Consider the following 17,746-nt stretch of genomic DNA (forward strand, 5'->3'; position numbering starts at 1 on the left):
AGTTAGCACTCAATATATCCTGTAAAATGGAACCTAAGTAACAGAAAATAACTTAATCTTCAGCAAGGGGGAAGCATTTAAGATATTCCTTCTAAAGAACAAACACAATGACAAGTTGAGATGAGTATAAGCAAAACCCCTGGTAGACGCTAGTAAGATGAAGGAAAAAATACAAATACATGAATTGTGTATAATTAGTGAGAGAGAAAACACAGACTTAATAATTAAGTAGGAATGGATTAAATTCCCCCACATAAAGTAAAAAAATGGAGGAATAACTGATTAAAAAAAAAAGTCAAAAAGTTAATACATAGATGGAATATACCTAAAAGAGTGAAAATGGAGGGTATTTGACAAAATGTTTTTCCTCAGACTATACTTTTTAAAAAATTCTTCCAAATTTTTTTTAAATAATAGCTTTTTATTTTCAAAACATATGCGAGGTAGTTTTCAACATTTAGCCTTGCAAAACCTTGTGTTCCAAATTTTTCTCTCTTCCCTCCCCTCCCCTAGACAACAAATAATCCAATATAGATTAAACCATGTACAGTTCTTCCATACACATTTATCATGCTGCACAAGAAAAATCAGATCAAAGGTGGGGAAAATTAGGAAGGGAAAAAAAGCAAGCAAATAACAAAAAAGGTGAAAATAATATTTTCATTCAGTCCCCATAGTCCTCTCTCTGGATGCAAATTGCTCTCTCCATCACAAGTCTGTTGAAATTGTAGAAAACAGCCAAGTCCATCGTAGTTGATCATCACATAATCTTATTGTTCTGTACTATGTTCTCTTGGTTCTACTCGCTTTACTTAGCATTAGTTCATGTAAGACAGACTACATTTTTAAAAAGAGTTGCAGTCACGATTTCAGATAACACTTGTAGAAGCAAACAGAGAAACTACAATATATTTAATGCCTGATATGCTGTACAGTAATACTATGGGGAAAAAAATCACTGTAAGTTTAAAAAACAACAAACCAAAGAAACACCCTAGATCATGGCTTTTCAAATTTTCTCCATTCATGTTCTGTTTTCAGTCAAGAAATTTTTATGTGACCCTGGGCAGACGTATATAAAATAGGTATACAAATTAGACATTTACTGATAATAAATCATTTACGAGATCCCATATAAGGTCATAAACCATAGTTTAAGATGGCTTGCTCTACATGAATAACATAAAGATATTGATAATATTGAAAAAAATTTCTTTCCTCAAGTCAATTAAAAACAATTAGAAATTCTAGATGAAGAAAAATAGAGAGTTTTGGGAAAATTAAATTTTACTGATCTTAGGAGACATTGAAATGAGAATATTAAGATAGATTTCTTGTATCCCATGGTATTTTTATGTGCTCAGACGTAAAGGAATCATAAATGTAAAATGGCAGAAATAATAAACATATTCTTGATAGATCACAGCAGACAATAGTGGTGTGCTATTTATAGGAAATAAAAGCAAAAGAAACAGACCTAAATGGAGACTAAGTAATGGCATTCTGAATAATGAGTGGGTAGAAGAATAAATCAGAGACATAATAAATAATTATATAATACTGGAAAAGCATACTCTTAATGCTTATGGGATGTAGTTAATGTAGTCCTCAGAGAAAAATTTTTATCTAAAAAATTACATTAACCAGTTAGGAGAATCACTGAACTAACAAACATGCAAAGGATAGGAAATCTACAGATTAACAACTTTAAACAAGGACAGAAGAAATCCAGAAATTTAGAGGAGAAATAGATAAGTTTGTCAGTTTAAAAAAAAAAAGTTAATCCATCAGCTGTTAGATGATGAAGAAAAAGAGGAAAGTCAAATCAACAAAATAAATTCACAGTAGACTAGAAATGAATTGTTAGAAACTGCTCCATAAAGCCACATGTCAGAAATCAAAACTATAAAATACTGAAATTAACAAGACAATTCTTAAACTAACATTAGAAAAAGAAGTCAGTGCAGCCATTAGGAAAATACAGAAAGGGAAAATATAACCCTGGTCCAGATGCGTTTACAAGTGAATTTTAGCAGACATTTCAAGGGTAATTAGGACCTGTACAACCAAAAATTATTTTCAAAAGACAGCATTATTTTATGACAATAAATATAGTTCTTATATTCTAACCAAAGAAGAGACAAAGCAAAGAATAATTATCATAGACCAATTAACAAATAAAATCTTTATAAGAAATTTGTAAAGAAATGCAATAGTCTCTAGGAGAAAAACAGTTGGGTGGGGGAGGGAAATACTAACATTTTATCTCATATAATAGAAATTCGAAGAGTGTTTTCCTAACCTGAACGTAAACTATAACTTCGAGAAAATTAGAGACTAGGACAAAATACATCATTTCACCCATATGACTAGGAGGAGAATAGTTTTTCTTTTTTAATTTTTCCCAATTACACATTAAAAAAAAAACTTTCTTTTTGGTTATACATGTACATTCTTTTGGTTTTTTAAAAGCTTATTTCCTTATGAATTATGTTGGGAAAGAAAAATCAGAAAAAAAAGAGAAAAACAATGACAGAAAAGAAAAGGGGGGGAGGTGAACATAACATATGTTGATTTACATTCATTCACAGTTTTCTTTCTGGATGCTGATGGTGTTTTCTATCCAAAGTTTATTGGGATTGCCTTGAATCACTGAACTGCTGAGAAGAACCAAGTTTGTCATGGTTGATCATCACACAGTCTTGCTGTAACTGTGTTATATTCCTGGGTTCTGTTTGTTTTGCTCAAAGCATCAATTTGTGTTGCTCAACATCAGTTCATGTAAATCTTTCCAGGCTTTTAAATCAGTTTGTCATTTTTATAGAATAATAATATTCCATACTTTCATATACCAGAGATCATTCTCCAATTGATGAGTATCTACTCATTTCCCAATTCTTTGCCACCATGAAAAGAGTCACTACAAACATTTTTGCACATATATGTCTTTTCTTTGTGAAAGCTAATTTGAAAGAATGCTTACAAATGTGATTTGTAAAACACATGTGACCCTGCATTCAGAGGAGGACTTATGGAGACTTAGTGTGGATCACAATATAGTATTTTCACCTTCTTTGTTGTTTGCTTGCTTGTCTTTTCTTTCTCATTTTTCCCCTTTTGATCTGATTTTTCTTGTATACCATGATAAATGTGGAAATATGTTTAGAAGAATTGCACATGTTTAACCTATATTGGATTATTCACTATCTAGGGAAGTGGGGAGGAAGGAGGGAGAAAAATATGCAATACAAGGTTTTGCAAGGAAGAATGTTGAAAACTTATCTTTGCATGTATTTTGAAAAATAAAAAGCACATGTGGCCAATACATGGCTTTGTTAATCAGTTATAATCATGAGTATTTCCCCACTAAGCCTTATAGCATCTTACGTTTGTGTTGTACCCCAAGTGATCACAGAGGCAGATTTCTTACATTTTTCACATTTCACAAATCTCACTAATATTTCTTTCATTTTCTTGTTCCAGGTGCTCTATCCTCGCCTGTAGTGCTTATGTTGCTCTGGCCTTGGGTGACAACCTCATGGCTTTGAATCATGCAGATAAACTACTTCAACAGCCTAAGTTGTCAGGATCTCTTAAGTAAGTTTGACTTCATTATATGTGTTAAAATTGTTTCCCTTTTGGGTGTTTTCTTCTTCATACCCTTTGTCCAGACAACAAAATTTGACATAAGCTGATTTGTTTCTTACTGGTGTCACTCCATTCCTATCCTAAGACTTAAAGAGATGGAGGCCTGGTCCTGCCACAAGTTGTTGTCGCTTGAGCCAGCTCTGTGAGGGACATGGCTGGCTTTTGTGTTTTTGATTCACAAACCCCTCAGAGACATATATTTACAAATCTAATCAGTTTCTAGTCTTGGCCACTTCAAATCATTCTTAAGACTGTCTATATCTGTTCGCATAGAACCATTTAGTCCATATTTAGAATGAAAGAACTAGCCCATATCCTACACAGCCAAATGGTGAGGGTGGCAGTTGTTCCTTCCAGACAATGCTCTTCATTAATCAGAGATGAAGCCGTGGAGGTCAGGGCTGTGTGGGACACAGATGAGGCACACGTTTCTGATCCACACTCTGATTCCATTTCTGGGACTCCCAACCTCTGGATTGAAGACTGAGTGTCATAGGATGCTCTTTCCACGATGAGCGACTAGCTCAGACCACGCTTCATTTTCCTGCACCAGCGTGCTCTCATCTTCCGGTTACCCCATGTATTCCCTTGCTCTGGGAACCTTCATCAGCTGAGGGCGTAGAGTGGGATTGCCTTCTGGATCGAGTCGTCATGCTTAGGGAGACCTTGGGTCAAAACTACCTTCCTTTTCTACCTCTCATCTCTATGGTATTTTCCCCACCGGAGCATAAGGTCTTGGAGGGCAAGAGTTGTCTCTCTTCACGTTGATCTCCCCAGCACGGTGCCTGGCATACCATATGTTCTTCAGAAGTGTTTTTTTCATTTTTATTAAGTTACCTATTCATTCAACGACCTGAATTTGGAGACCTGAATTCTAGTCTTAGCTTCCACTTGACTAGGAAACCATGAGCAGTCATCGGACCTTACTTAGTCTCTATTTCCTCATCTTTAAAATAAGGATGATGATAATGTCTATTCTGTGTATTAATATCTTGAGGATGGGGTGAGCTGAAGCCTTAACAAAGCCTGCCCTCCATCTATAGAATGTTTTCTCTCCTCCCTCCCTCTCTTAGTCACCTTTAGAACTTGGTTCAAGTATCCCCCTCTACCTAAAACTTTTCTTGATTCTTCCCAGAGTTACTTTATATATCCTTCTATATGTATATGTTGTATTCTCAAACAGAAGATGATTTATTTCTTACTGATGTCACACCATTCCTGTCCTAAGACTTAAAGAGATGGAGGCCTGGTCCTGCCACAAGTTGGCAGGTGAGGCAGGTGAGAATTGGGCCATTTTTCTTTCTTTCTTTTTTTTTTTTAATCTTTATAGCAAAGCCTTCTACACTGCAGGGCTGAGGGCCTAGCACTCCTGCAATCTGGAAAATCCAGGTAAAATGTTTTGGCCCTCCCTTCCCACCAGAGGGGATATTCTTCATAGAGTTTATGCATTTCTCAGTTTCTTGGAGGCTTTGGATGTAGGACCATTGACTTTGTTACCTTCTTCTAAATGTCCCTTGGCACTATAGTATCTTTCTGTGGTCAAAATCCTTCTGTTGTTTGCTCACTTTCCCAGCCTATTATTTGGCTTTTTACTCTTTTGTTTTTCTAGAGTGGAGGGTGCCCTGTCCCAAGCTTCAGGGGTTTTGTGCAGTCGTTTTCAGAGATCCTTCCAGGGACTGTTAAGTTTTCAGATTTTCCAGGCTAGTGTGCTTTAAGGAGAAGTGTGTTTACTGCTCTCCTGGTCTGGGAGTGACCACAAGCACTCTTGTCTGCCCTGGAACTGTGCGGAAGGTCCCCAGTCCAATGTGGCTCAGAGTTTGAGTGTGCTAGTGCTCTTCCTTGTCCTGAGACTGTGAGCCAGGACTACATCTCAGATCTGAGGGAGAGCAAAACTTCTCAGTGCTAAAGAGACTCCTCCTAACCAGCCGTCCAACCCCCTTCCCAATTTGTGGACTGAAACCTCCAGGAGCCACCACTGCTGCTGCCACCCATCCAGAGGCCCCAAGGCTGGGCTGCTCTCCCACCCTGCTGTAACCCACCTTTTCCTGGTGAACTTCTCATTAGTCTTTTGGCTAAGTTGAACTCCATCTTTTTGTAGGTTCTAAAAGTCTAAAATTTGTTTAGAATCATTAAAAGCATTTGGAATGGTTTGGGGGAGAGCTCGAGTGAACCCCTGCCAGCGTGGCTCCACCACCTTGTTTCTGAGTTTTAAAATTTTTTTCTGTGTTATATGCTGACCTTCACCTGTTGTCAGGGACTTCTGCAAAATTCCCCCCAAATCCCCATTGAATTTCTTGTGCTGAACCGTGATATCTAGAAACTGTGTTGGGTAACAGTCAGAAGGTAGAAAGCATAAGTGTACAGTCTCAGAAGCTAGTTTAGTGCCTGGCTTAATGTCAGAGGCGTCACACGTGCTAATTGATGTTCATGAGGGACGTGGTGACCCTTCAGGTGCAACATAAAGGTCAGCACTCGTTAGAGGCTGAACCTGAAAAGCAAGGTCAGGTTCTGAGCACACAGAACAGGAAGGTAGCCAGAGTGAGTGGCAAAGCATAACACGTATATGCCTGTACCAGGGAGAATTCTGCAATTAGGCTGGAAATACATCAACATGTCTGGAATTGAACTGACCTCAGTTGGGACTGTGATGGATGGCCGATCCAGAACTGGAAAGGACCTTATAAGACAGAGAGGAAACTGAGACCTAACCCAGAAAAATCAAGAGTAGAGATGGGATCCAGACTTGGTCCACTGGCTTCTTGCTAACACCCCAATGGGGTTGGTTTGTTTGGGTCAGAGCCACTTACTGAGTGTTGTCAGAGCTAGTTCATTTGGGAATTTGGACTCCTGCATGAAATTGGTAGCTCATGCTCATATTTAAGCATGGAGGTGTCACAAACAAGCTGTGTTTTGAGAAAATTAATTAAATGGACATATGCAGGCTGAAAGGGATCTTTGAGAGACTAAGAGGAAGGAGGCCCGCAAGGAGACTTTGTTGCAGCCCAGGTGTGAAATGAGGACAGATGGTTGGAACCAGGGGGCTGCCATTGACATGAGAAGGAAAGGGGGGGGAGAAAGTACACCCTTGGAAGAGGGTGTTTTACCCTGTTTACACTGAACTAAAATTTTTTTTTTAATGTTTTTGTTTTTATATTATGTAGATTTCCTCTTCTTTCAGAGAACCATTTCTTATAACAATGGATGTTTTTAAAGAAAAATAATTCTGACAATTACAATTTTTTGTAGTCACATAAAAAAAGTCAGATCTAAACAATTGGAAAAATAGCAACTGCTCATGGATAGATCAAGCTAATTTATTTTTAAATGACAATTCTGCCTAAATTAGGCTACTTGTTCAGTGCCATATCAAACTCCTAAAAAGTTATTTTATACAACTAGACAAAATAATAACAAAATTCATCTGGAAGAACAAAAAATCAAGAATATTAAGGTAATCAAAAAAAAAAAAAAAAAAAAAGCAAGGGACCGTGGCCTAGCCATACTAAATCTAAAACTGTTATGAAGCAGCAGTTATTTTAGAGTAGTAGATGACAGAAAAAGTTTAGATACGTATGACACAATAATCAATTACTATAGTAACCTAGTGTTTGGTAAACTCAGCTTCTGGGATAAGTACTCACTATTTCCAAAACTTTCTGGGAAAATTGGGAAATAGTATGTCAGAAACTTGGCATAGATCTACATCTTACAACTTATACCAAAATAAGGTCAAAATGGGTACATGATTTAAGCATAAAGGGGTGATGCTAGCAAATTAAGAGAGCAAGGGATAGTCTAGCTGTCATATATTTAGAGAAGGGAGGAAGTGATAGCCAAAGAAGAGCTAGAAAACATTTTGAAATGCAAAAATGGACAGCTTTGATTATATTAAAATAAAAAAAAAAATTCTGCACAAGCAAAACTAGTGCAACAAAGATTAAAAGGGAAGCAGAAGGCTTGGGAAATAATTTTTATAGTCAGTGTTTCTAATAAAGCCCTCGTTTCTTTTTTTTTTTTTTTAAAGCTTTTTATTTTCAAAATATAAACAGTGATAATTTTCAACATTCACCTTTACAAAACTTTGTGTTCCAAATTTTTTCCTGTCCTTTCTCCCACTCCCTCCCCAGATGACAAGTGATCCAACATATGTTAATCATATGCAGTTCTTTTATATATATTTCCACAAATATGCTGCACAAGAAAAATCAGATCAAAAAGGGAAAAAATTGAGAAAGAAAACAAAATGCAAGCAAGCAACAACAAAAAGAGTGAAAATACTATGTTGTGGTCTATATTCAAGTCCCATTGCCCTCTCTCTGGATGCAGATGGCTTTATTCATGACAAGGCCATTGGAACTGGTCTTCATCATCTCATTGCTGACAAGAGCCATTCCATCAGAATTGACCAGATGACCTTGCTGTTACCGTGTTCACTGACCTCCTAGTTCTGTTCATTTTACTTAGCATCAGTTTGTGTCTCCAAGCTTCTCTGAAATCATCCTACTGATTGTTTCTCATAGAACAATAATATTCCATAACATTCATATACTATAACTTATTCAGCCATTCCCAACTGATGGGCATCCACTTAGTTTCCAGCTTCTTACCACTACAAAGAGGGCTGCCACAAACATTTTTAAAATGCACATGTGGGTCCCTTTCCCTCCTTTAAGATCTCTTTAGAATACAAACCCAGTAGAAAAGGCCTCATTTCTAAAATACATAGAGAATTGTTTTAAATTTATAATATAAGTCTCTCCCCAATTGATAAATGGTCAAAGGATATGAATAAAGAGACAATTTTCAGATTAAGAAAGTAAAGCCATCTGTAGTCATGAAAAAATGCTCTAAATCACTATTGATTAGAGAAATGCAACTTAAAACAATTCTGAGGTACCACCTCACACCTTTCAGATTGGCTAAGATGACAGGAAAAGATAATGATAAATATTAAAGGGGATGTGGGAAAACTGGAACATCAATACATTGTTGGTGGAATACTGATCTAACCATTCTGGAGAGCAATTTGGAACTATTGCTCAAAAAGTTAATAAAATGTGCATACCCTTTGACCCAGCAGTGTTTCTACTGGGCCTGTATCCCAAAGAGATCATTAAAAAGAGAAAAGAATCTTACATATGCAAAAAAATTTTATAGTGGCAAGAGACTGGAAACTGAATGGCTGCCCATCAGTTGGAGAATGGCTGAATAAGTTATGGGATATGAATGTAATGGAATATTATTGTTCTGTAAGAAACAATCAGCAGGATGATTTTAGAAGGGCCTGGAGAGACTTACATGAACTGATGTTGAACAGAACAAGCAGAACCAGAGAATACACCGTCCACAACAGTGGCAAGAATGTGCAATGATCAATTATGATGGAATTGGTTCTTCTCAGTGGTTCAGTGATCCAAGGTAATCCTAATAAACTTTGAATGGAAGATGCCATCCACATCCAGAGAGAAAACTGGAGAATTAATGTAAATCAACACATGCCATGTTCATTTTTTTTCTTTTCTTTTTTCTTTCCTCTCGTGCTTTTTCTCTTTTGTTTTGATTTTTCTCTCTCAATTTGATTCATAGGGAAATATATATCAAAAAAAAAAAAAGAAAGAATGAATGAATGAATGAATGAATGTACTATATATATATATATATATATATATATATATATATATATATACCCACCCTTGTTGTTTCTGTATGCAACTGGAGGGGGAAAAAAGTTTAAAAAGAAAAGAAAAATAGCAGCAAAACCAGTGAGTGCATCTGAAAAGTCTGATATTCCATGTAGCCACGCCATATCCTCCCACCTTTTTTTTTTTTTTTTTTTTTTTTGCTTTTGCAAAGGAGTCGAGGAAAGCACCCAGATGAATTATACCCACTGTGGCCTGGCTCAGAGTCACAGTTGGGTGTGATGGAGAGGACCTGCCCCTGAGCGGTGTGTTATCAGGCAAGGCACCGGTTGACCCTAGGGGAGGAGAGCAACTGCCCCTTCCAGCTCTCAGGCTCAAGTGCTGGAGCGGGACATGTCTCCCCAGAGGCAGCGGTGAGACTGCTGGGATGCCTTCTCAGCCGAGCACCCTCTTGCTTTCAGGATAGCTGCATTAGTCTTAGAATAAGGAAGACCTGCATTCAAGTCCTGCTTCCCTGGCCACTGTATGACCTCTTTGTGACTCAAGTAACTCTCTAAGTTTGTGAGTCGCAGACACGTTGGGCAGTCTTAAGTGCGGGTTAGTGTCATGTGGCCTGATCTCCCACACCAAGGAAATCACATGTGTAGAACTTTCCCCTCAGAAAGGGGGTGGGATTGAGAGCCTGAAGCACTTGTAGGAATGATCTAGTCAATTCCCTCATTGTATGTGGAAGGAAACTCAGAATTCCACAGGAAGTATAGGGTCCTGTATCTAGAAGTAGAAGTGACCCATAAGGCCATCTACTCCCAGTGAAAAACCAGGATCTTTTGTAGTTAAGGGCTTTGCCCACAGCCACACAGATTTAAAGCCAGATCCTCTAGTTCCCAATTCTGTCAGACTAGGTGCCTCTCCAAGTATGAACTGACTGAATTTTCTAACTGTTCTCCAGTTGTGTTCAACCAGCAACATCTGTGATATGGATTACTAACATTTAAGTGTTGCTGAATGACTGTTCCATTACATTTAAACTCTTACATTCCACCTCTTTTTTTGTGATCGGAAACCTTTAAATGCAGGCCTGCCTCTTCACAGAAGATTTTGTGGCAGAATACTTGACCATTTGGCATTGATTGCTTCATTTTGTTTCCTACTTTAGGTTTTTGGGCCATTTGTATGCGGCAGAAGCCCTCATCTCTCTTGACAGAATCTCTGATGCCATTACGCATTTGAACCCTGAAAACGTCACTGATGTATCTTTGGGGATCTCTTCAAATGAACAGGACCAAGGTTAATGAAGACATACTTGATTAGACATGGTCCAAGTTCCTACTTTTCACTGGAATTCATAATATATAGAAATTTAAGGCTGTAACCATTGTGAAAGCAAGTCTTAACATAGCTTCTTTCCAGCCTTTTAATGCTGTTTCTTTTGTAATAATTAGCTAGTCCATGGAATCAGGCATCATTTGAGATAATTTTTTGTTTTTAAAAGGCTGTCTAGCAGAGTGTGGGTTATTTTAGTCCTGATATACTGTTTTTTCCTTCTTAGGAGTTGTTCTAGACTGTTTGCTAGCCCCTGTGTGGTGAGATGACATGACTATTTTAAAAATAAGATTTAATTGTTGTCCGACTAATTTATAGGCTTGGCTAAACAAAATCAGGGTATTGTGAAAATGGTCCAATTCTTAGCTTTGAAGAGTTAGTTGATATTTGACTAAATGGAATAGGAACACATGGGTCGGATTTTTTTTCCCCCGCCCATTTAAGCTTATTTCATTGGTTTATGCTGCCATGATCTGATGCTTTTAGATAAGAGAAATCATTCACTGAAAATTAAAACTCAAAAGTTATAACCAGCTGTTTAAGGTTAGAATTCTCATTTCATGGAAGAGTTGGGTTTTCAGAAATGATTCCCTTTTGGCCTCAGACTGGTTTTTCGTGTCTTTGTTGTAGGATCTGACAAAGGGGAAAATGAAGCAATGGAATCTTGTAAGTAAGAAGTTTGTAAGTTCTTAGTAAATGTGTAAGACTAAAAGGGAACGTAGCCTAGATTTTTAGATGAGAGTGTTGGGTGTTAGGAACCCTGAGGGAGCTTCGCCTCCTTCCCAGACACTTGATGCCTTAAGCTCTGGAAGTTAGTCGTTGGTTTTTTAAATTCTATAGTGACTTTGGGTAACATTAAACTATGTAAGTTCATCTGGATTTGTGTTTTTAATAACATTAATATTCCTTTTTAAGCTGGCAAGCAAACACCTCAGTGCTACCCAAGCTCTGTCACCTCTGCCCGGACGATGATGCTGTTTAATCTCGGCAGTGCCTACTGTCTGCGCAGTGAATATGACAAGGCTCGGAAGTGTCTCCACCAGGTAAGCCCACAGTGTTTGGACTGCCATTTTCTTTGCAAAGAACCCAGAGCCGAGGCCTACATCAGACCAGCATCGGCATTGTTTCTCAGGGCGAGACCTCATTTTCTCAGAATAACTGGAGGAACCAGAGAGTCACTGAGGTTGTGTTTGCTAAGCAACTCAAGAACTCTTCTTTCTGGTCACCAGACCCATGAGAAGGAAAGTTCTCCCTCACATTCTGCAGACAACCCCTAGCCTGAGGCCATGGGAAGAAAGATCACTGACCTTAGGTCAGAAGGAACCTTCTCTAACCGGAGCTCGGGGGTCTGTCTGTAGTCCTCAGTTTCCAAGAGAGTGGCCCAGCTCCATTTAAAAACGTGCTCAGCACGTGCGAGACGTTCTGATGAGAAACGACGCTGGCTGTTTGTAGCTCCTGGTAGTCCATGTTTAGAACTTGGAATATCTGGACCCATGGGGAGAAGTTCAGGGCCATGGGTCCGAGCAGAAGAGGATGTAACTCGTTTGATCTTCATTGAAATGTCCTTGTGAAGGTGGGGGATGGAAAGCATTGGCCCTGGGATCGTGTCCTTGAAACAGCCTTGCTCAAGTCAGAGTGCTGGAGGACAGCGACCAGGCGGGGGTGGCCAAGGGATGCTGCCTTCAAGCTAGAAGGGGGATGGAGGAAGGTCCTCATAAGTCTAAGGCAGCTGCTGTGATATGACTTTTTCATTCAATGAAAGTGGCCTCAGCCATGTGATCAGGGGAACTCTGGCTCCAGACTTAGAGAATCTGGGTTTGGATCCCACTTTTGACCCTTACTTTCCATGTGACATGGACAAGTTGTGTTCCATTTGTAAGATGAGGGATTGATTGGGTGTGTGACCCTCTAAGTCCCCCCCAAGTGTGGCTCTGGTCTTTGCAGGTGCCTTAAGAGCCAGGGAAGATTGTGGGCTTTGTCCCTAGCCTCCTCAGAGAAGATGCAGTAAGGTGGCTGGTCAGGCTGTCGACAGGGTTCACCAATTAAATGTAAGCCACATGACTGGCTCTTTTATTGGTCAGCAGCTTAGGCTAATAAAAGAATCTCGTTTCTCAGAAAGAATAGAGACCCTGAGTCTTGGGGAACTCTGGGCCTTTAGGGCTCACCTTTCCTCGTCCAGATCATGGTTCTGAAATGCTGATTCTGTGCTAGTTTAGAGGAGGTATGACCCCAGTGGAACGAGTTCTGTTCCATGTACTAGCCCAGCAGTGTCAGAAAACCAGATTAAAACATAACTGGAAAGTGATCTCAACAAAGCCAAACTATACACCAAAAATGGGAATTTGTGCTGTTCTGAATTATGGGGTGGTCCTCAGGAATCTCTCTAGGGGTTTGATAGCATTGTACCTGCCAGCACATTCCCCTTCTTCCCAAAGGAAATGGGCAGGACTCCCAGTCCCCAGGCTAGTGGAGATGATTAGGAGAGGACCCCATGGCCTCCAAAAGGAGCAGCAAGCCAAGGCCAGAAGGAGGGAAAGCAGGAGGTGGAGGAGTTGACCTGCACTTCTTAGAGCTGCTTAGTGGCCTGTGAATGAATGCCAAGGCTCATTACTGGTGGCCTATCAGGCCTGGAGGCAGAAAGACCTGAATTCAGATTCAGTGTCGGGCACTTATTAGCTGTGAGACTCTGGGCAAGTCATTTTATCCTGTTGGCCTCAGTTTTCTCATCTGTAAAATGAGCTTAATATGGAAATGACAAAGTCCTCTAGTATCTCTGCCAGGAAAACCCCAAATGGGGTCATGGAGAGAGCGAGGCTCAAATGAACAGCAGTCACAACCACAGCTGCTTTGAAGGCACAGAACTTGTCCCGAGCCAGGCTTCTGTGACCTTTCTGATCCTTTTTTATGTCCTTTGGCAACCCTGGAACTCTCTTAAATGCCTAAAATAAAATCCAAAGGGTCACCAAGGAAAACCATGATCTTGAAATGCAATTATCAAAATATTTTTACAAGCTCCCCCTCCCCCCAAGGTCCTCGGCATTTAGTACCTTTGTGCTGATTTTCACACTCGGCCCTTGTCAGAAACTGAATGGAGTCCCTCCCCTCCAGCGTCTAGCAGCAGGGATGTGAAAGAGCAGAGAAAGCACCAAAAACAAAAGGAACGGAGTCCTCATGGCTGGGAGGGGTGGAGAAAGGAGGAAAGACAAGTCATTTCTTTGGAAGGGGGATTGTGAGGGAAGAGGATCTGAGAAATGGCCACTGCTCCTCCCTGCACCTCTTCTTCCCCTGGCACTGCCTGGGACTCTCAGAGAGGTTCCGGGCTCAGGAGGCCACCCTGGTAAAAAGCTGCTCCTGATGGCTTTGGGTGGTTATTGCAGTCCCTCAGTTCTGGGTTTTTGAGAAGTTCTCTTTTGTTTTGTTTTGAGAAAAGGCGGCTTCCATGATACATCCTAAAGAAATCCCACCCGAAGCTATCCTGTTGGCCGTCTACCTCGAACTACAGAATGGTGAGTAATCAGAATGCCTGAAAGAAAATGGGTGTGAAGCTTCAAGTCCCGAGTCTGAAAACATTTGCCCCAGCTAGCGGAAGAGCTCATACCAGGTGTTCTGAACTAATCACCCTTTGGATGCCCAGGGCATGGTCCTGTCTGACCCATAGGGGCTCATTTGGACAAGCCCTTTCCCATCTCAGGTTTGCAAAGCACAGAAGTTCATTCCGGACTTTTCTGGACTCATGAAATCTGGCCCATTGGGCTAACATTAATCATCCCTGTAGCCCTCTGCCCTCTTAATGAGTGAGAACTTGTGTGTATTAAAACAGTCCGTCTGGGCCCAAGGTCACGGAACCTTTTCTTTGCAGAGGAAAATTGACCTCTTCTTTCTCCAGACAGAAATCATGACTTTGGACAAAGGAGTCAGATCTTAGAGTTGGAGGGGGTTTTGAGAGAAGTTGACCAGAATGCTGAGTCACTTGGTCAGTTGGACAGCATTCAACCGGGCCTTCAGTAACCTGGGGCTAGGTAAAGGAAGTCATGATCAGTGACATCTTGGCTCCTTCTGGCTTTCTCTTTACCTTTCACTTTTCACTTGGCCGCAGGCCTCCTGATGAAATCGGTCATGGTCCTGAGAGGGTAGGAGCAAGTGTCCATGGACTGGCAGCCTGCACCTATCCTCTGGTGCTGGCAGGGATGGGGGTGTGGCCTGTGTTTTTAAATCAAGCCTGGCTTGAAAAGCAGGATCAGTAAAATGTGGGTTTGGCAAAATAGAATTGGGGGAGTTTAGGAGAAACATGTGGATCACAGGCCTTCTGAGTCCCACCTTCCAGTGCGATCTCATGGGGGGCTCATTTGTCCATCGCATTTTAAAAGCCCAAAACAGGGATCCTCCGAGGCAGCTTGAGTGCAGGAGGAGGCAGGAAGGCCTGGAACCAGATGCTTTTAGACACCACCTGGATCCACAGCTGCCTCTAAAAGGGACACAGGGTCTCCCCTCCCCCCCATGTCAGGGCTCCCTCCAGGGGCACAGCAGCAGGGTGAAGGGCTGATATAGAATAGAACTAGGAGCTGGGACAGTCCTTGTTTGCACACGAAATCCCAGAGTGATTCAAGACTGGTCAGAATGACAGCAGAGTGGAACCCAGGCCCTCTGACCCCGGCCAGTGCTGCGAGAGCTCTGGGGCTCTGGAGCCTGGCTTGTCCTAGGCCCTCAAGGAAGCGGGGGGGGGGGGGGGGGGGGGGGGGGGGTCGTCCAGGGCCTGAGGCATCAGCTGCTTTGTCACCATCCCTTTCTTCCACCCAGGTAATACTCAGCTGGCCTTACAGATCATCAAAAGAAACCAGCTGCTCCCTTCAGTGAAGACGCTGTCGGAAATCCGCAAGAAGCCGGTGTTCCCGTCTGCTCAGCCCATCCAGCCCATCCAGATGCCAGCTTTCCCCCCTGGGCAGAGAAAGTGACCCAAGACCCCAGGGTGTTTTGTAATGGCCAATAAAGGACGTTGGCTTGTGCGTTGGTGGATCTTTGGGGGGGAGGGGGTCATCGAGCTTCCACCTCTGCCTAACCGGACACTTCCTTGTGTGAATGTCCATTTCTGATTGATAAAATGACCTTATTAATAGTTTGTTCACAAAAATCCTTCTTGTGAGCCTTCTTGTCTTCAGCTCTCTCCTGCAGGTCAGGAAACATTTCTCAGGCACTGCCAAGCACGGGGTGGGGGGGAAAGACATGGGGAAGGCAGCATAAGAGACATCTGCCTTTTAGAATGGGAAATCAGCCACGGCCGTTTGCAAAACGGCTCTTCTGAGCCAGCAGCCCACGGAGAGAACCAAGCCCTGGTTTTTAGTGGGGGGCCAAAGGAGGGATGGTGCTGGTGGGGGACGGACAGTGAGTCTAAAAGACAGCTCGTTCCAGGGAGAAGGAGAATGCCTTCACACCGGCTTTACTCGGCCCCTGCAGGCGTCCAGACCAAGTCCTGGCTGTAGGGGATCAGACCACGCCGGGGAGGCTGAGAAGCTCCTTTGGAGCCTGAGTGACATGGCTGAAGGGTTGTCCTGAAAATCACTGGTGCTTGCTAATTAGCTGTGCTCCCCTGAGCTGCCGGGCCAAGTGAGACCCAAGCCACGGGAGCTAACAAGTGACCAAATGGGGAGGGATGCTCTTGGCACCTTGGGGGGGGGGGGGGGGGAACACTTTAGATGATGGATGGGGAAGTGAGGGTAAGTAGGTCGCCACGCTAGTTGAATTACAACTTTTGCCCCAAAGTCGATTCTGTGCCAATATGCCTGTAAAGGTGAACTTTTCCTCTCCAACTCCTAAAGCTGTTTTCTGGTCTTAATAATTTAGAAAAAGAAATCTTAAGATGGTACTAACCCAGCAGGAATCCTAAATAAATTAAAGTGACATAAGTTCAGATTGGTTGGCCCTGGGTTTTAGGTGGCACTTGGTTGGGTTTTTGGATTAGGCAAAAGTTGGCAAAGGCACAGCCGCCATCTTGGTCCGCTAGGTGACCTTACCCAGGCCAGAGAGGCAGCTGCTAAACTGTTTGAGTCTAGCCTTATGACTCCCACCCTTGGGCAGGGCTGACCTGTGGGGCCTCCCCAGAAGTGTTTCAGGAGTTTTGTGACCTTGAACGGGGATATGACCTTCAGGTTCCTCACCTGTAAAGGGAGGAAACTGAACTGGATAATCCCAGAGGTCCTCCCACTCCCAGTTCATGAACAAAGAGGTTAGTTAGACGCTCCTCAAGATACAATTTAAGGATGGCTCCAGAACCAATGGAGGGCAGGAATCGGGTGCCTTGGCTTGAGCCTGAGCTGGACCCGACTTTGCCTTTTGAGGGAGAAACTGGGCTGAGGTTCTGGAGGCCTTGTCTAGTAAGGGGCAAACCCCATTGGCAGCTGCCATCCTGCCAGGGAAGTGCCGTGCTAGTGCCATTTTGGGAGGTGCCCGGGAGAAGCTAGGCCCTCTAGGGACTACGGAGACTCTCTAAGTGTTTGGGTCTTTGTTGTCTCTGTGGTTCTTCACCTGGCGGGCCTGGCCCATAATCCCTGCTGATTTAAAAGGGGAGCCGTGAACTTGGAGTGAAATCCAGTGTAATTTACAGTACTTTCTTTCTATTTGATACATTTAAAAACTTGGTTTTGAGAAGTACCCCATGGGCATCAGCAGACTGCCCGGGAGCTTGGGACACTGAAGAGGTCACCCCCCCCCCCTTCCAGCTGGAAATGCTGTGAGATGGTAGCCCATTGGGTCCAGCTCCAGGGGATGTTGGGAGTGGACTGCCAGTAGCCGAGGGTTTTTCTGGGATTGTGTCTGATGTGGGAACAGCAAAGGAGAGACCCTGGGACCCCGGGCAAGCCGCCTCTGTCGGCCTCGATTTCCTCCTCTTTAGACAGGGCCCCAGGGGCAGTACGGGCTCCACAGGGTCACGGAGGCATGGGACTGACTGGCCACCTTCACACCGGCTTCCAGAGCAGCCGGGCCTTGGCCACCCCAAGCCACCTGGAGGCTGTCCCAGAAGCCTCGGTGCAGTGATGGCCTCTGTTGTTCTGTGTGGAGAACACAAGCCCCTCTGCCGCAGCTTTTTAGATTGGCTGAGGCCTGGGGGGCCTGGGGGGCCTTGGGTCTGGAGAAGCCACGCG

General features: G+C 42.5%; 1 protein-coding gene across 6 annotated transcripts in view; it reads left to right on the forward strand.

Annotated features, from left to right (window-relative positions):
* Window positions 1-15,613, forward strand: part of CNOT10 (CCR4-NOT transcription complex subunit 10) — a 62,699-nt gene extending 47,086 nt beyond the window's left edge. For 5 of the 6 annotated variants that reach the window (XM_031940437.1, XM_031940438.1, XM_031940442.1 and 2 more), the window contains 6 exons: window positions 3,484-3,597; window positions 10,444-10,574; window positions 11,241-11,276; window positions 11,526-11,653; window positions 14,041-14,116; window positions 15,408-15,613. In XM_031940437.1, coding sequence (XP_031796297.1) covers window positions 3,484-3,597; window positions 10,444-10,574; window positions 11,241-11,276; window positions 11,526-11,653; window positions 14,041-14,116; window positions 15,408-15,562 — 640 coding nt within the window. In that variant the 3' untranslated portion in view covers window positions 15,563-15,613. The remainder of the gene's footprint in view (window positions 1-3,483; window positions 3,598-10,443; window positions 10,575-11,240; window positions 11,277-11,525; window positions 11,654-14,040; window positions 14,117-15,407) is intronic. The other variant, XM_031940439.1, reaches the window with a different exon arrangement.
* The last annotated feature ends 2,133 nt before the right edge of the window (window positions 15,614-17,746 follow it).

Source organism: Sarcophilus harrisii, chromosome 5, assembly GCF_902635505.1.
Source record: "Sarcophilus harrisii chromosome 5, mSarHar1.11, whole genome shotgun sequence".
Classification (NCBI taxonomy): domain Eukaryota; kingdom Metazoa; phylum Chordata; class Mammalia; order Dasyuromorphia; family Dasyuridae; genus Sarcophilus; species Sarcophilus harrisii.